This window comes from Podarcis raffonei, chromosome 5 (genome assembly GCF_027172205.1).
Source record: "Podarcis raffonei isolate rPodRaf1 chromosome 5, rPodRaf1.pri, whole genome shotgun sequence".
Taxonomy (NCBI): domain Eukaryota; kingdom Metazoa; phylum Chordata; class Lepidosauria; order Squamata; family Lacertidae; genus Podarcis; species Podarcis raffonei.
Genome location: NC_070606.1, coordinates 66,243,370 through 66,263,198, shown reverse-complemented (window position 1 = coordinate 66,263,198; position 19,829 = coordinate 66,243,370). Strand labels below are relative to the sequence as shown.

The 19,829-nt window shown below is 38.8% G+C and overlaps 1 protein-coding gene across 6 annotated transcripts in view; it reads left to right on the top strand.

Moving 5' to 3' along the window:
• The window catches only part of FARP2 (FERM, ARH/RhoGEF and pleckstrin domain protein 2), a 64,422-nt gene that overhangs the window by 32,030 nt on the left and 12,563 nt on the right, over nt 1-19,829 (top strand). For all 6 annotated transcript variants that reach the window (XM_053389913.1, XM_053389912.1, XM_053389910.1 and 3 more), the window contains 8 exons: nt 368-620; nt 11,812-11,975; nt 13,799-13,888; nt 14,213-14,346; nt 14,738-14,819; nt 15,247-15,484; nt 17,758-17,888; nt 19,715-19,783. In XM_053389913.1, the coding sequence (XP_053245888.1) occupies nt 368-620; nt 11,812-11,975; nt 13,799-13,888; nt 14,213-14,346; nt 14,738-14,819; nt 15,247-15,484; nt 17,758-17,888; nt 19,715-19,783 (1,161 nt within the window). The remainder of the gene's footprint in view (nt 1-367; nt 621-11,811; nt 11,976-13,798; nt 13,889-14,212; nt 14,347-14,737; nt 14,820-15,246; nt 15,485-17,757; nt 17,889-19,714; nt 19,784-19,829) is intronic.

Here is a 19,829-nt window from a genome sequence, read left to right as displayed (position 1 = left end):
TATCCTTCCACCATATCTGAAGAAATAGACTTTCAAAGCTCAAGACTCAATGAAATGGTTACCTTTAAAAAGTTGGCACAATATGCTTTTTTCTAAAATTAATACAAATCATGGATGACTGAACACTTGAGCCAGATTTAAAATGCCATAGATAGAGCAGAGGGCACCAATTCAGCCACCTTTGTCATGTGGTAGTGTCTCTCACACTGAAAACGAGCAAGGATGAGTCCCACAGTCTTCACAGTCAAGTCATCTCGGTAAAATTCATGAACTTATAAACATGTTTATCTGTCAGTTCAAGTGGACATGGTTAGATGTATCCTAAAACAGATTGTCTAATAGCTTCCTCTCTTGTTTTTCTCCTCAGAGTGCCTCATTTACAGATGGATTAAGAACCTCTGGGCCTAATGCATGTACATATGCCTCCTTTCATTCGGATAATGCGTTAGCCACAAACATTGCCAGCTTGCCCACTTTCTCAGAGAGCAAGCCTTTATTTTTGGAGCCCAGAATATCCCATACTAGGAGCTTGGCCGCAGAAGCAAATAGTGGGACATCAGAAGAAACTGGGAAGAAAGTGATACAGCAGCCTGGATCACCCGTACTCCAGTCATTCCAAGGTGTTGGGCTTTGTAATGTTGCAGAAAACTGCACCCCCACTTGTACTGATGTTGAGAGTAGCTGTGGTTTAGGTGTAGCAGTAGAAGGTAGGAATACTTGTAAAAATGACAATTATGTGGATGACTTTACCACAGGTATGGCCATTGCTGCTAAACAGCATCTGCCTCAAGGTAGGGGTGCCTCACTTGTAAAACTGGTTAGCTCCCAGCTTCAGGTTTCAGAAGAGTTCATTGATGATGATCCAGCAGAAATGTCCTTTTTTGCTGGAGGTTCTGAAGCATTTTCCTATTTGTATGATGGTTTAGATTTGCAGGAGTCAGAGCTAACTAATTGTCTCTCAGAGTCACCTGCTTTAACTAAAGAAATTCTGCAAAGAAATATGATGTCTTCTCAGTCAAGTCCTGATAGGTGCTCCATAGAAGCAGTAGATATGAACATGGACCATGAGTTTGAATTTGAAGGAGAGAGTGATTTTAATGGGAATGAACAGCCATCAGATACCTCGGAATTGTTTGAAGTTAAAGCTCAGGCAAGCAGAATGCAAAGTCTTCTGAGTCCTTCTGAAACTAGTTCATTAATTAACAACCGTTCTGAAAGTAGTTCTCTCAACAATTTGACATTAAATGGTATGCCATTTTTGCACACTTATAGCTCTGCTAATCACTCTGAAGCTAGTTCAATGGTGAATTTTCCAGCATATTCAGTTCGCTCTGAGTCAAGTTCAGCTTTTCAGTTCACTGACATTATTGACCAGTTGGAACAGCTGAGCTATCCACCTACCACTACAGAAGACTCTAGTAGCACTGATGACTCATGGGATTCAGAAACTGCAGCCCCATTAGACATAAACCTCTTTTTCAACAACCCCTTTGCTGAGGCTACTAGAGAGAATTTCACTCTTGATTTTCAGAATAATCTTAAGAATCTCACCCAGGAAGATAAAACAGAAGACACACACACAAGCCATTAATATTTTGGTTGATATTACGTAAATTTATGCTTTCAGGAATCTGGTTTTGAAAGATAAAAGATAATGTAGATTGTTTCTGACCTGGTTCATTCTAGTGATTGGATTTCAAATTCATGTCCCTTTTTAAAATCCTTATCCCAATTTTTCTCAAGCCATCATAAATTAGTTGCTACTTTGAAGTGTAGATGTCAGTGGTGCAGACTAGCCATTATAATTTTTCTAATGTATTGTACTATGCATTTTTTATCACCCAGCAATTGTTCAAACCATCTGTCGTGAAGGTCACTGCATCACTGAATTTTGAACTTAAGTACACTTTGCAAATAACAGACCCTCTACAAAGCATCGCTGCTGATGAGCAGTAAATGTCTTGAAAGGCCATTGGCATATTTTGTGCTTCCTTGTTGGTGCTTTGTTAGAATTTTAACACATTACGCTGCAGAAACAAGCCTATAACAGGGATAGGGAACCTGTGGTCTTCCATATGCAGTTGGACTACAAATCACATCATGCATGGCTATTGGCCTTGGGAGATAGAGTGGAACAGCATCTGGAGGGCCACAGATTCCCCACCCCTGCTGTAACTTAGCTGAATCAATATGAAAGGTTTGCTTGAGCTTTTATTTGAAGATGGTACTACTTCAAGGAAATGATCTTATTATTGTTAGACTATGAATATACAAGTGGTATTGAAAGACTATATTATGGCGGTAAGAGAGTTGGCAAACCTGGTTCTCTCAGGTCTCCTGATAGACATTGAAGAATGTATTTAAGTTACAAAGCAGGAAAGCAAACCTTGTACAGGAAATAAACTAAAATACTGTTAGGGCAGTGTCTGAAAGGATTATATCTTGAGTTAATTAAATAGGCTTGTGTATCTTTCCATTATAATTTCCTAATTATGCCTGTGTGAAAGGGAAGATTGTGCAATATATGAACTTCACCAGATTTTCTGTGGTGGTGGTGGGGAACCAGGCACATCTGGTTCGTATACTCTGTGATAATTGTGTTTTCACTGTGGATTTCCTATCATACTTTAAAAAACCACTTTCATAATCCTCCTGACCAAATTCTTATTAGACTGATTTTATCAGTGTGCAGCTCAGCATAATGGAGTGATTGCCTTCAGGCTACCAATTAGTTTGCTTTTTGTTCTGAGTCTTTCCACATACAAGATTCACTTTCACTAGTAGTTTATCATACCTGTAGTGATATGCTCCATGTGCCTGAAATGGTTAAATCCGCAATAATTTATACTAGTTGTGGTAGTAGCACATTAAATAATACATATAGTAAACCCACAACTTAACCCGGGGGTTACGTTCCAAGGGTCGCGCCTGAAGCCAAATCACATAAAGGCAAAACACACTGGGTTCAAATGTGGGTGGGATTGCCAAAGTCTTTTCCCCAGGACATCCCTTCCATTTTTAAAAAAGTGTTGTTGTTGTTGTTGTTGTTGTTTTGGCCAAACACATAAAGCTGGATGTGCACAAGTTGCTGGCTTATTGTACCATGGAATGCAATCTTTAGATGTCAGATTTTTTTTAAATCAGACATCTCTGCCCCTCTACTTTTTCAGAGAAGTACCAGGACTCTGTAGGGCCAGGTTGTGCTTCATGTGGGTATGTGGAGAATATCTGCAAATATTCTATATTTAACTTTGATTTTAAGTATTGCTTTGCTTATTGTAAAGCTATGTCGGTGATGCCATAAAGTTATATTACTAGATTAAAGGGTTTTCCCCCACTTTTGCCAACCATAATTCAGAAAGGACTTTGCTTAAGTAAGATTTTAAAGTTAAGAATACATGCACCTTTGCTGATACAGGCTAGGAGTTCTAAAATTAGATATTGGCCATGATCAATGACTGGTGGTACATGCTGAGAATTGTACAAATAACTTTGGTTAGTAAATGGTAATGTGAGGTAATTGTATTTCTTCTCAGAAACAACATATCTATGGCAATCCACTTCTGAACTCTTGGCACAGTACAGTTAATTTCCTGTTAAAGCTTCCTATTGAATAGATCAGTTCAGTTACTAAAATCAAACCACCTTTTCTTTTCCATTTGGAGCATTGCACAACACCCATATTTTATTCAAAACCATCATAATTAAATACAAGATTGGTCAAATGCAGGTGCATTTTCTAGATGTGCCTGTTAACTTCCCCAGAGGCTTTTCTAGTAGCTGTTGTTCTTAAATATGTTGTATGTTTTGAAATTAAGTAAAATATTCAGGATTTGTTTGGATTCCATGCCCTTCTGTTTTGTAAGTACTTGTAGGGTACTTCCCTATGAACGTCTAACATTTTTTTAAAAATAGTATTTTTTAACAACATCATAGTTTTTCTGTTTTAAACACATTAAATTGCCTTCATTCCCAATATGAGATTGTTCCTGAACTCTCAAACTTTTTAGGTAAGTCTGAACCTGTTATTTATTCTTAGTGAAATATAGTTAAAAATAAATTTCACAATACCATACTCAGCTTCTGTTTATCTCCAAGCTGTGAAGTTATGGACTGACAAGGTTATGTTGATTGAAGTTGGGACTGATATGCATAGCAGAAAAGAAATGTGTTGGGTCAGCTGGTTAGTTTCCAGTAGTGTGGTGGTTTTTTTAAAGAATTCAGAATGTGGACAATGGAGGGCTGATCTAGAAGTTGTAAGGAACCAGAGATTTGCTCTGCCTCTTGATTGCAGACCTCACGGAAGACCTTGGGCTTGTGTGTAGAAAGATTTCCCTTTTTATTATACTCCATGGGGAGATCTCTTGCACTTTCTTAGTTCTCATAGTGTATTCTACTTTCTTCTGAGAAACTTGTCATAGTTCAAGTCTGTTTTGTTCAGTATTAAACCATCTATGCTACAGAAAATGAACATTTTTGTTCACCCTAGTCATATCTTGTGACATCGTTAATTTTGCTAGTTTTATTATTATTTTTACTGTTTTGCTCATTTCCCGCTTCTGTTAGTACAAACCTAGTTGTTGGTAGAAAAACTTGCCTAGAATTCCAGTTTTTAAAATAAATGTGCATGTGTGTTGCAGATTATAGCAAGTAGCAGCTGATTGCCTCGGGGTCAACAGGCAGGTGGGGAGCAAATTCACAAAGTGAATGTTCCTTTGACATTAAGATACATTAGGGGAAATCAAAAATCTGTACATAATAGGTAGCTTTTTTCATAGTTGCAGAAACATCCATGCAAGTGAGTTTGCTCCATTGTACACTGATAAAGTATTTGACTGCACTTTATGGTACATGGGTATGTAGTATTAAATATTCGGATTTTAATCAGATATATTCAAAGCATTCTTAACTGACATTATTATAGGTTTATAATCATTCTGCATTTAAACATATTTATTTTGACCCAATTAAAAATAAAGGATGAGTTGATTGATGGAATATGCATTGACAAACATATACAGTTAAGCTTTGGCAGAACTGTCCACACATAATTTATAATGTTGTATCCATTGTAGAATTGAGTATATAATTTGCTCTTAAAGCAATTTCTTTTTCTAATAATTATTTACCACTTGACTTGAGTAGTGACATGCTTATTTTGCAATCTGGTTCACTTTTAAATTCAGTTTACTAACCTTAAAAGACTAATGAATTTCCTATCAGATTATATTCTTATGGTTGGTGTGTGTGTTATGCCTTTAGAAGAGCATTAATTAAAAACCTGTTGGTAATTCATTCCCATTATTGTCATTTTGCCGAGTCTTAAGTGTTTAGGTATTACATGCAATAGTTAGGCTTTCATTGCAAATGTCTCAGTACTGATTCTCACAGTGGTCACTTATCTTTAATATTCAACTCCCCAACCAATTAATGCAGTATATACTTGTATGCACATGCTGAATAAATTAATATTGTGAGTTTTTTGCAGCTCTTCACGCTTAACTTCAGCTCCAGCTAAATATTTTACTCCTTGTTTGTGAAATTTTAGGGGGTTCATCCACTTAATGAAGAATTTGATTTTCAATGGTTCATCAGTACTTAAAATTGGTATGACTGAGATCATAAGAAACAGTTTGGCATATTTAGGGCCAAGTCATAGCTTTAGTATGTGGAGCACATAAAAAATACAGACTCTCTGTATTGGCAACTGACTGCAAAGGTTCAGAACATACTGGACATACATATAGTAAAGCTTTATGCTTCAAATGATTTGTGCCTTAGTATGATGCGTTTCTTAGTACAATTGATACATATTCAGGAAAAAAATACATTTATTGGACTGGAAATTCTTACTACAACTTTTTGATCATGATCATTTTTATACTCCAGATGTTTGTTTTATACTTTTTGTTTTCCGTTGAAATTATTGATGATATATCTACAAATTTGTACTAATTTGAAATTGTTTATGCAATAAAATGAGGAAGTCTTTGATATGAATGATAAATTTGCTTTTACCTTTCATTAACGGTTTTGTTTTTTAAAAAGGCTTACTATTTTATTTTGTAAGGCTGCCTTACTTTAGAAGTGTAGTAGCTCTTTATAATGCAACGATTTATTCTGGAATACAACAGCGAATTTATCTTGAACCATTTTTACTCTGTTCTTTCTTTAAAACAAGCTGGCCATGATCATAAGTTGTTTTAGTCTTACATATTCTATGAAAATCTATAGTATAAATTATATACACAAACACAAGTAAAAATCTACTTAGCTTGTTTCAGGCAGATTAGTCCGTGAAGCTCACCAACATTTAACTTACGGGATAGGCCACGAAATATCTATGTAGCCTATGCAGATTAAGTGTTCTACATATCCAAATATTTTATGGTCTCTCTTGTTTAAAGCTGCTCTTTCATTATCCATACTTGATTAGCATTTTTGTTTGACAGTATTGCTTTAATTTGCACAGTGAACTACATACAGCTGGACCCCTTACATACAAGAAACCACCTGGGATTTGGGATCAAAAATCCTCAAAACTTGCTATAAAAAAGTATTTCTTCAACAATTTTGACATTTTCATATCTTTCTCATTTCTTTGTTTTACAACGCAGGCTGTAACACTTTAGTACTATTCTACAGACAGAAAGTTCCTACAACACACATTCAAGTGTCCTGTGTCCCGCTATTTAGTACTTGATATTCAAGCACTGTTGGCACTCGGTTGTGAGCTCTGCACATTCCCAGTTGGCTGAAATTTTGACACCAGTATTAACATTTTCCTCTTTCCTAGCAATATTGATATCTTCAAATAGTCAGTCAATTTTTCCTCTGTGCTGGTGTCACAGGGCAGATTACAATAATTCATAATACGGGTAATGCCTGCTTGTAGGGGTTGGGGCACCTGCTTTCCTCCAGAAATTGTTGGAGTTAGAGCTCCCATCATGGTCAGTGACCAAGGTTGGAAATTTTATTCCAACAACATCCAGAGGACCACAAGTTCCCCACCACTGGCTATTCGGAGGCACTGGCCCTCAGTTTGAATTAGCATTGCTTTCCATCAGTGATTCCCAAGCCAAATATAGCTACCAGTTTTGTAGTTGAAGAGGGTCATTTTTCTGACAGTTCAAATTTAAGTAAAATGCATCCTGATGTAGGAAACAGTATATTGACACAGTGGTAGAACTTCTTATTTAAATAGTGCTTACTATACTACCTGGAAATATGATTCCTCAGAAGGTTAATCCTTAGGAGTAAAGCTGATGCACTGGATGCAACTGTACTGTAATGACAATCATATTATCAAGGGCCCTTTTTATTTTCAGACACAGAATATAAAAGAGGTTCATCATATTTTGGGAAAGGAAATGCACCCTACCTTCTCATCATAATATTGTTCCATTTTAAAATGCTATTTGGGAATGTTAATAACCTCTTTGAGAGTATCTGTGTGCTTTTGGTATCGTGCTATGGAACCATACAGAGAATTGTGTTCTGTAAATATGAATGCACAGAACCAGTTCTTTAACTACCATTGCAGGTAAGTAAAATATGCATCTTAGAACACATGGCATGGGTAAAAATGCTATTTCAGTTTACTAGTGTGCAAACACTTCGTGAGCATATACTACTTAGGTGTGAGAGCAGAAGATGTTACAATTCCTCTTTTTTCTTTTTTTCTTTTTTGCAAAAGACATCAAGATCTGGGGGTTTCCTTACTTGGTATCTGTGTGGCACTTGCAGATATGCTATTTACTTTTGTCTCTGTGCAACCATGAATTCCTTCTTTTGTACTTGTCTATACCTGTAGCAGTCATAGAAAGGGAAGACATTAGGCAAAGAATGAATTGCTTTTCTTTAAAGGCCTCAGCCTCTTATAGGAAGGGGCTACGGCATCAAGGTTTATTTACAGCTTGAAGTAGCAAATTCTGTTCTTACAATAGGGTCATGGAGAGGAGGAATAATGGCAATGAGTCTTTTTCAGTGGGGTATTTGGTTTTAGAGGGGTTATAAAATCCTATTTTGATTACTCATGTCAAAAGGTTGAACAGCTTGTAGAAAATAGATTTCTGTTCAAAATAGTGCAAGAAATATGTCCTAAAAATCAGACTCTTCGGGTATTCAGGAGACATTTTTTCATCTGCAATTTTTGGGGGTTTTTTAATGGTATTAAACCGTGTGTAGGATTGGAATGCTAGCCTGTTGTATTTTTTGAGAAGCTGTCACATTTCTTTTTGAAAGAAGATATTGTATATATACAATAGACAGCTACCCAACCCTCAGTTTTCAGAGGCAAGTAAAGACTGGGTGCATCATTTATGGAGCCATAGTGTAAGCACATTGGGGACTTGCTCGGTTTTCAGAAGTCGTTTTGAATAAATCACAAATCTACTTTTGCTAAGTTGTGCACTCTTTGAAGGTTCTAGCATTCATTCATTCACATAAGTAGGATCCGGTCTGAAACTATTGTGAAATCTTATCCATAGTGTCTGCTGCCATTTTATTGCATGCATACTAATATCAGCTAAGTGTATAGCATCTTTTTAAAAACCTGGCTTATTGTGACTTGTAATGTGTTTATACAACTTGTCAGTGCATCAGTGTCCAACAGAAAAGCTGATGGCTACAAACATTTTGTAGAAGTCATACTTTTAATATACATAAATAAGAGTTTGAGGAGTTTAACATCTGATTGCTGTAGAATGAGGGGTGGGGTGGAAGCACAAATGGATTTTTATGCATTATTGTTGTCTGCGGTACTACTGAAACTCACCTGCTTTCAAGAAAATCAGTTTACTTAGCAGTAGTTTGACTTCTAATTTTTCAAATTAGGAAATGCTTGTTGGATGTAGATTTTCAGAAGACATGACACTTGAGAACACCCCCCCTTTAAGTGCTGTTAAATTGAAGGTGTTGTGCTTTGCATTAGCTTCTCTACAGCTTTAGTCCCACTTCTGTGACATGATTTGCATTCATCTAAAATTAAACAAACCTGCAGCTGAAAAACTACATAAAACTACTGCTTCGAAGTGCAGACCTCTCTGGAAACACAGAAGTTGGACTCAGTGGCAAAGGAAGTGCAGTTTTACACATGGTCAGACAGGCTCATCTACAGACACACACAAAAGGCACCACTAATTATAAGGCAAAAGACTTGCTTCTAAAGTTCCTCCTGTGCTTTTCATATCCACAACTTTCACTCACACTCTAAACACACATTTTCCCTCTTTAGATACTATCAAAAGTAGATGCGGCATCCCTTCTAAATAACCAGTCAGTTGTCAGGCAGGCTCCAAAATTGTCTGTTGACTCCCATGTATAATAGAAGGCCTTTTAATAGTCACTGACTGTAAAAATCATGCTGATTTGCATTGTTTCAAAACCACTCCCATCTTTAATCTCACCCCACCCCATTCCCATGATTCTCTTCAATTCTTTTGCTTCCTGCAGAAGATGAGAGGTGGGGCAAAAGCAATTCATCTTCAGAAAAGAAAAAAGAAAAGAAAAGAAAAGCTGTAGCAGTATTCCTTTATCATATACCTGTTAAAATGCAATGCTGCTAATGGGCAGTGTGAGACACTGGCAGAGCTTTCTTTACTTAGTGTGTTTTAAGGAAAGATTTCACCCCCACTGCTGTTTCTACAATTGTGGTCATAATGTACTGGATGCCATCTGCTCACAATCTCATATGCACACAATGAAAAGGATATTAGCCTTGAAACTGAGCAGCATTTTCAAATAGAGTTTTTTTTAAGAGAGAGAGAGAGAGAGAGAGAGAGAGAGAGAGAAAACATTAAAGAGGAGCGGTTTCTGTTGGAAAGGAAATGAAATACTAAAGACTCTGGGGGAAGTCCAAGCTGCTTCTTGCTTGTATTTGACTTGTACGTTCATGCAGATTTCCCGTAAACTGCTTTCCCAGCAAGGAACAAATGTCAACAAATACGCTGGATCTTACAGATACGATACTAAAAGTCAGGAGGAGGAGCAGGGGAACTGCATGAGCTGATACAATACACAGTAGACTGGCCAAAGAATGTTAATAGTTAACTTCCCTGATATTCTGAATCTCTTCCAGGTGACCTAAGTGTAACACTGTTTAGCTTCCTGAGTTAACCAGTGAGAATGCATGCACTTAAACTTCCTCTCCTTTTCGTAATGCCTCCCCTTTCTTTTGGCATTCATTACTTTTAAAAGGCTTTGCTTCCTGAGTCAAATGAGAGAGCAGTAGTGTAGCACTGTAGCAGAAGCCTTGCAGCTGGCTGCCCTCCAATTTCTTAATCCCGCTTCAAATAAGTGTTGAAAAGTATTATGTGCCTGTTTATTACTGGGCCTTAATATCACTTTGAGTGGATACTTTGGGGCAGTTCAGTAGAACTTTTTTTTGCTGTTTACAGTGGAATCAAGAATAAATGTTGGCCGGAGCACAAAGCTTCATGCTGTCTTTCTGAGGCTGTACAGAATGGAATTTGGAGTGGGAGTGGCAGACATATCTGGGGCAGCACTTACTGGTGTCAGCGTAGGAGCCCTCTCTGGCATTACCCTGTCCAAAACAGCTTTAGCATTGGAATAATAATGATAATATATATTAATTATAACAGGGAAAATGTCAGCCATAATTCAAATGCAAGAAACTTTCAAAATGCATAAGTAGAGAAGCTGTTTTGCTTTGAAAGTGAGGGACAATGGGATGAACAGCCTAATTTTGAAGTTTTGTGCTCTAGGTAGCAAATCGCAATGCTAGGGCTCCAGAATGCTTAACATTGCAGTTCGGATCTGTGCCATTTATTTCCCATTTCGTGCAAAGCTCCTGTGTTCAAGTCCCTCTTGTGGGCTTCTCGTGAGCAACTGGCTGGCCACGGTGAGAAGAGTGCTGGACTAGATGGGCCTTCAGCCTGATCCAGCCTGATATTCTTACATGATACTGATCATGGAATTGGCTTGCATTAAAACTGAGACACCTTCTCTGTAGAGAACAGTATTCTGTGAAATAGCTTGCTTGCTCTAAAGAAAAGCTACAAGAAATGGAAAATTTACTCTAGCTTGGTAATTGTCACAATGCTAAAACATTGTTTTGATAAGCTTCTTTTTCACTCCTTGCTACATAACAATTAGGTTGTGCCGCGGCTGTCCGGACACACCCTCAAACATTACTTGACAAATGAAATAACTTCTCTCCACCCAGTTAGTGATGCAACATGGTTTAAAGACTGTAGAGGAAGCTGTATTTAGTATGGGTAGTTATTTAAAAGCTGCTATGTGGTTCCAAAGTCAGGAAGGGCATGCAATCTGCATTCTCCCTATTTCTAGTTTCATATTTCCTATCCATACATACACAGTTTCTGAAATCAAATGTATGCTGAACTCTGAAAACATGGAGCTTTCCCATTTTTGTTCTCCTGCTTTCCATTCCCTGTTTATCAGGGCCACTGTGTCTCTTGTGATCTGTTTGCAGAAAGTAGTAAGAACTCTCCAAGAGGAGTATGTTGAAGCAGTATATTGTGGTCTTGATCTGTTTAGCCATAGCAGAGGGAATGGGATTGTTGGTGTTGTAGGTTGCTTTTGTTCAAAAGTCTAAATTCTTAGCTAATTCCAGTTTGACCTCCAGGAAATTGTACCTAACATTTTCAAAGACTGCTTTAAAATATTTGTGGGCTCATTTAAAAAATAATAATAATTAAGCAAACCAGGGGAGACAACTACTTGCAAGTGTTATGTGGATTTGGCGATGTGCCTGGTGGTATTTTGTTGAAGCAAAACCAATTCTTAACCTCTTTCTCCTCCCCACTTCCTTCCTAATGTGACACTTAGGTCCTCAGCTGTCTTCCTTTGTAATGAAGAGTCCAATGACTCTGAACCCCTCGTTTCATGTGAATATGAACACACCTGGCCAGGGCTCATCTCCTCTTTTGAGTCCTGTTCTGAGTGATGTTGGTGGTGCCAGGATAGAAGAAGAGGATGAGGCAAGGCGTAAGGTAAGGCAAGGACAAGGAGGGTGATTTGTGTTTGTTTGTTTCATGAGCCTCTGCTTCAATTTATGATTTCTTTGTTGGGGCTTATTCACATTTACCTTTCCTCTACTCTTTCCACACACAGTCCATGGTTTAAACTTCTGTGTCCGAGTTGCCCCCCTCCCCCCTTTTGTTTTTACTCTACAGCTTTCCCTGCAAAAACCCACTCTTTAAATTTCAATCAGAGGAAACAAAATCCACAGAAAACTTTGAAGAACAGGTTTTCACAGGGAAAGCTTGGGGCAAAACAAAACAAAATAAACCACTTGGACACAGAGCGTTAAAGTGCGGACCTCTGCATAGAAGGAGCATGGCAAAAGTTAAGCGTACATAAGCCCTTAGATATTAGCAATGTGCAAATCTGCCAGTGCTATGCTATCGTACTGACTTGTGTACTATTAAACTTCCCACACAATGGTTTTTCTTGACCTATGTTAAAATAAATACACGACACTTTGCTACTATAAAACTGCTAGAAGGAACAATCCTTTGTTCCAGCTGTTTCAAAGTGAGATATGAACTAAATGCTTCTCTTTACCTCAAGAGCACCATTTTTGTCCTTTCTGTTTGTGGGGAATAGTTGTACTGTAAAACATTAGAGACAGTTATAGAAAGTACATTAATTCCAACTCTCTGAGTGCTTTTCTGCAGTCTAATAATCCACTATTTCTTGTCAAAAACAGATCCTTCTCTTTAACACATTTTTCAGGTGGGAATGAGCTGGTTTTGTTGTTTAGCAAGCTCAGCTCAACCCATAGACAATTTATCTTATTTAACAACCATATTGATTACTGCTGGTGAATCATGCTGGTGAATCAATCTTGGTGAACGTGAAATTAACTAGAAGAAAAGGCAAAACCCTTATTTTGCATGTCTAAGCAGGAGGGAAATTAACTATACAATTAGGAGTTCTATCTTCCCACTTTGTATCTTACACTTAGAAGAATTTGGGAATTTGGGGTTGGGCATTTTTGTGTTTGGAGTATGTTCCATAATCTTAATCTAGGACTTTCTCTATTGAAAATAATACAGTAAACCTCAAGGTTGTGATTTGGTGCCTTATCTGAGGTTAGATGAGATGTATTAAAAAGCAAATTTGTGGCTTCCTGTACCCATGTTTCTGTTTCCATCAGGCTCAATGTGACAAAGAGGTTGAAGCTTTTCGATGCAGTGTGTCTCTGTCCAGACACATACAGCCTAGAGGATCAGTGCTGTCATTGTTGCATGACCCAAATAGTGGGGTGGGAGAAAATGTTTTTTGCATCAGCACCGTATCTGCAGTCCACTCTCCTGCTCATATAGCAGAGGAAAGGGAATATTTCATGCCAGGACCAAATAGATTTGATGTCAGTATGGGACAGTGCTGTTGAGAATGCCAGTTACCATCAATGTCAGGAATGTGCACCACTAGTTGAATCCAATCTGTGAATTAGGGCCACTGCTGGTTAGTTCTTACCGTATCTGCTTGGTCACAGGTGACAGTGTGTTTCAAGCAACTAACTCTAGATCAGGATCAGGGTGTGGCTTAATGAAACTCATATTCACATCTCAGGTTAAGGATTCCTATTGCCTCACCTGAAGAATACATTGGGCATAGTTGATTCAAATATTTCCTTAAAAAGCCACATACTTCAAAGCCATTTAGAGCAGGAGGCTTTGGTTTTGGCTCTCCTTTTATATTGGCACATCTGGATGGTCAAAGTAGTCTTATTATATAGCTCCACCAAGGTTTCTTAATAAGAAACATTTTCTGTTTCATTTATTTGGGATTTGCTTTTATCTTTCAGAGGTACCCAGCAGACAAAGCCTATTTCATTGCAAAAGAAATTCTTGCTACTGAACGAACTTATTTAAAAGACTTGGAAGTCCTAACTGTAGTAAGTGATTTAAACCCACTTTTCCCTAAAAAGAGTTGTTTTAATAGTTGTATGTGTAAATTGTAAATTGTAAATTGTGTGTTATTGCAGTCCCTTAGCCTCAGGGTAAAATGGTTATAAACTGGAATTTCCCAGATGGAATATTTGCAAAACGTCTCTTGTGCATCTTGTTTAGAGTATGTGTCTGCTGCCAAAGGACTTGTTTGATATTGTTGAAATTTGTTTGCATGTTGTTGTTTTTCTGGGTTCTTTGATACTTTTTACATTGCTGATACCAAGAACAGGAAGCCAAACATCTGCTTCATATTTATCTCTCCTCTGCAGTGGTTCCGCAGTGCAGTTGTCAAGGAAAATGCCATGCCTGAAGGTCTCATGACCTTGCTGTTCTCAAACATAGACCCCATCTATGAATTTCACAGAGGTTTTCTGAAAGAGCTTGAACAGCGGCTAGCACTATGGTAAGTGTTAACATCATTGTGAAGGCAAACATTTGAATCTGGTCAAAAAGAGTAGAAATATGGTTTCTTTGTTTTAAATTTTCAGGTCTGGCATGCCTATTTTTGCAAAATACATATAAACTTCAGAGAGGTTTAGTTGATAGCATACAGTGTTAACCCTTTTCTTCCGTTTTTAAAATGATTATTTGATTATTGAGACTCCAATTTGAGCTACAAATTGAAACAGGAAACATGGTTAGTTTGCTGAGAAATGAATGGAAACAGTTTTGGAACTCTTTTATAGTTATTGTTAGTATGCTTTAGTTTCTAGAAAACAGTTCCTACTGGAAAATAATTGTAAGATTCAGTTTCCCAAGAGCAGTAGCACAATCTTCTCACACTCTCATTGCAGGGAGGGACGTTCCAACGCTCCCACGAAAGGAGATTATCAACGGATTGGTGATGTCTTGCTGAAAAATATGCATATGCTAAAGGTAGGGAAATAACTCCCAAGAATCTGTGTGTTCCTTCATGTTCAGTGGGCTGATTAATATATAACATTAAATCATTGTTTAGCGATGTGTACTCAAGGAAGGAGCCCAGGCGAAATTCTTGCATGCGCCTTCTAGCCTGCTGCTCCTGCATGACTGGACTGAGGTCTTCAGCAGTGTTGACTTCCATTTTCATAGAATCCTGATTTGTTACCTATGAGCCAGATATTGTGGTTTAAAACAAATTCCAGTCTGTTTCAAACAAGCTGCTTTCAAATTCTGGGTCATGAAAGTGTCTTGTTTGGGTAACAGAGTTTGCTTTAAACCACAAGATTTGGTTTGTGTGCAATGACAGCCCGTGATTATGTGAAACTGAAAGTAAATGCTGCCAGAGCCTGTACTCATGGCCGCATCTTTTGTGATCCTACAGGAATATACCACCTACCTGAAGAAACATGATGAAGTCCTGTCAGAGTTAGAGAAAGCAACTAAGCGCATAAAGAAACTGGAAATGGTTTATAAGGAGTTCGAACTCCAGAAGGTGTGTTACTTGCCACTCAACACTTTCCTGCTGAAACCCATCCAGAGGTTAATGCACTACAAGCTGATCCTGGGGAGACTTTGCAAACACTACGTGCCAGATCATCGGGACTACACCGACTGCAGGAGTGAGTGACAGATCAGACAAATATCTGCAATGCCAATACTCGACACATTCTGTATTTTCATTTTATGTTGCTGATTGACAGAAATTCAGTTGTCTTGGTAGAAACAGTACACTCGTAGCTTGGATCCTGAATGCTTTGCGAGTCGAATGTTTTGGCTCCCAAATGCCACATACCTGGAAGTGAGTGTTCCCAGTTTGTGAACGTTCTTTGGAACCCAAACGTCTGATGTGACTTCCGCGGGTTCTGATTGGCTGCAAGAGCTTCTTGCAGCCAATTGGAAGCTGCACCTTGGTATCCGAATGTTTTGGAAGTTGAATGAACTTCCGGAATGGATTCCATATGACTTCCGAGGTACCACTGTCTTGCTACAAAACTAGTTCATCTGGTTTCAGTTATTTTTAACCTCTAGCCTATGTCAACCTTTCCCAGGCATATATGACAGCAGGTGAAGTCAAGTTCAAGCCATGACTTGAAACTTCTTTTGCATCCTAGCTTGAATTTAGGCTGTGGGTTTAAAGGAAGTACAGTGGTACAGACGCTTCAGGTTATAGACGCTTCAGGTTACAGACTCTGCTAACCCAGAAATAGTACCTTGGGTTAAGAACTTTGCTTCAGGATGAGAACAGAAATCACGCAGCGGCAGCGGGAGGCCCCATTAGCTAAAGTGGTACCTCAGGTTAAGAACAGTTTCAGGTTAAGGACGAACCTCCAGAACAAATTAAGTTCTTAACCCGAGGTACCACTGTATTGGGACCAAACACTTTCCTTTTGAAGTTAAATCACTTAATTTTGTTTGTGTGTGTGTTTAATAAATATATTGTCCTACATCCCCAAGGACCTGGTATGGCAAATGTCATGGTGATGCCCAGTGATTGACTGGTGGGCATCCCTACCCACCTGTTGGGTGGGGGGGACTACCTATTATTTTGTTCCACTTTCTGTGAACAGTGTGACACTGAGCCAAGAACTGAGTCACACCATCATCTTACTTGCACTTAGTCATGTGAACGGTCTCCATTGGAAAATACTGAGTCATGTTAATGCTGTGGAAAGTGTTATCTTTGACTATTGCAGTAGTTAAGTTGTGAACATAAAAGTATAAACTCATCCTTATTGGCTTTGCATCATACATCTCCATTTAAAATACAAGTGAGAAGAGTATCTGCCATAGTTCTTATAGGTGGGGCTGTGTGCATTCTGCAGATATAATATACAGGGCAAAATTGGATATCATGGATAAGTGTGACATTGGACCAGCTCATTACTGTCAAACATAAATGTGGCATTCACACGTGTGAATGACACATATTCTGCCTCCTAGGAATTATTGTGAAATTGAGTACTATAGCAATTAAGAATAATGGAACCGTCTCAGCCTTAACTTTTGAAGAGTTGTTCTAGTGAAAGTTGTAAGCAAAGAAATCTGCACAAAAAGCCCAGTACATGAGTAAAACTGCCCACCATGAGGATCTCTGTAAATAATAATAATACTAATAATAATAATAATAAATTAAAGACAGCTGAGAAATGTGGGTTACAGTCTCAGAAGCCAAAATAGAGTTATTACACATATCTCCATTACTGTCCCTGGGCTTATATACTGTGCTTGCTTCCAAAATCTCTGTCTTCCATTCCTTACTTTTCCACCATCTTCTGCAAAATATATTACTGCATTTTGAACACCTATTTCTTGGATGTAAGGTATAATAATTATGAAAGTGCAACCATGTTTGATTTTGCAGTTTATTTTGAGTACAAAATTAGGTAAAATGAAGTCTAAGTGGCTCTTTATGGTTCTCACTGGGGAAGAATGTAAGTGGAGCTCTGCAAGATCAGATCAGAGGCCTATCTAGTCTAGCCTTCTTTCCCACAATGACCAACTTATATAGGGCCCATGAGAGGAATTGAGTGCAGTAGAACTTTCCCTCTCTTGTTCCTCAGAAACTAGCATTCAGCAGCATACAGCCTCTGATACTGCAGGAAATACTGCCATTGTGACTAGTAGCTGTTGATACCATAGCATTGCAAGGTTTGGGTAGATCTAATTAAAATGGCATGGTCGTGTATGTTTAGGCTAGTCTGTCCACTTACCAATCATTTGGAGATTTCGGTGATTGCATCTTCTCTTAAATAAGTACATGTAACGTTCCATTTTTCCTTTTGGAAAAAAAGCAATGTTCATACACTGCTTCAATTTGGCCTGTACTTTTGTCCATGCTTCTCTGATTGGTTGGTTTGGAGTAGACCTTTTCTTTTGTAATTCCTTTCTGCAGGTGCACTGAAAGAAATCACAGAAATTACATCACAGCTTCAGAACAGTCTCATCCGTTTGGAGAATTTCCAGAAGCTAACAGAGTTACAGCACGACCTGCTTGGCATTGATAACCTTGTAGCAGCTGGCAGAGTAGGTAGTTCTTTCCATATTTTAAGACCTGTGTACTTCAATTGTTTCTGACCTTTCTTCTTGCTTCTTCCTTTATGGGATGATGGCTTTAGAAGTTGTATTGGTTTATTTCAGAACTAGGGAAATCCAGTATGTTATTTCCAAAAAATATATCTCAATATTGAAACTCTCATAAATAACCATTCAAAAATTGTATTTGCATGTACTTACCGAGTTGTTTTTAAGGTTGGCAAAACAATGTGAGAAAAGGCTCCTTTGAAGGGCCTTCATTTCAGGGATCACAGGCATTGTTTCAGTTTTCCCAGTCCTTCAATTATTGCTGATCCACAGAGGTAACAGGGACCAGCACAAGTATGATGCATGCCCATGTGTGCAGGCTCTCTTCATGTATTCATTCATCATGGACAAATCCTCGGGAAAATAGTACTTGCCTCTTAGACATTTTGAAGACTCTTAGTTGTGTACCACAACACTATAAAGAGTTTTGGAAACTGGACAAACATCCTCCCACTTACGCATGTTCTACTCGCGTGCGATTGCATATATGTGCAGTGCCAAAAAATAGATAAATAGACTCATATAAATGACTATAAATAAATATAAATAGACTCAAATGGTAGGAGTCAGCTGGAGAGTTCTTGACACTTGTAAAGAAACCCTCCCCGGAGCCCAAAGAGGACATCAGATAGCACAGAAGAAACCCTGGGGAGACCGGAGGCACAGCAGGGCTTTGTGTAGGCTGCTCAGCCTCTCCGCCAAGTGGCTGATACTGGGGTAGCGCAGCAGCAGCCACGTTCCAGTGCATCCTCCTACCTCCTGCCAGCCCCAGAGCTTAAACTCACATCGAAGAGAGAATTGTATGGAGAGAGCGTGTGAGTGAGTGCTGGAGAATTGGGGTGGGGTGAGATTTAGAGGCTTTTTAGAAGGTACTCTCCACTTTACGCAATTTCACTTATGTGCACAGGGGCCCAGAACGTAACCCCTGCCTAAGTTGGGGGATGCTTACATTTTATAAATGGAAGAGGTGGTCACATAATTTGTGGTGAGTCTGGCCATTCTTAGTTTTAATAGAACACTAACTGAGTGGCCAAGTTGTGACAGCCTAGCTGTTTTAAATAAGTTTGCTCTGGTGGCCTAGATGCCTTTTGTAGCTTAGTGGCACACTTCCAGCAGAGAACTAGAAGTGGTGCTGCTGGTGATGAGGGAAATAATCAGAGCAGAGGTGACTAACCCACAGCCCAGATCTGGCCAGCCAGTCCGTGGGAAGTGGCCAGATGGCTGCAATTTTAGTGCTAAGCACTATCACATCAAGAATAAAAATAAAGCCTTTGCCTTCTAATTGTTCTTTAAGAGTAAATGGCAGCATTATCATGCATGCATACATGCACACCCACAGACTCACCTCTCTCTCTCTCTCTCTCTCTCTCTCTCTCTCTCTCTCTCTCACACACACACACACACACACACACACACACACTGAAGTGGGGAGAAATGCTGTGTTTTTCTTTGCACAAACCAATCTACGCAAAGTAACAGGCAGCCTGAGTGTGTGTGTGATCTTATGTGTGAGAGAGGGGGAAGAGTACGGTGTGTGCCTGTATGTCTGGCATTGTGCTTACTGTATGTGTCGTGAGTGGGGTCTGTATGTTTAGTACATGTATATACATTGGCCATGTCCACCACTGGCATGTAGGCCTCAGAGAGGTGGGCGACTGTAAGAGAGTCCTCTGGCCGAAAACAGTTAGCCCCAACCCTGAAGTAGAGAGTGCTGCATTTCACAGAAGAGCCATCAAATGTACTAAAGCTTTGTATATTTCCCCCCACAGGAATTTATCCGGGAAGGCTGCTTATACAAGCTTACCAAAAAGGGTTTACAGCAAAGGATGTTCTTTCTGGTGAGCTGATGCTTTTGATCAAGATTTCAACTTGTAATGAGGTTTC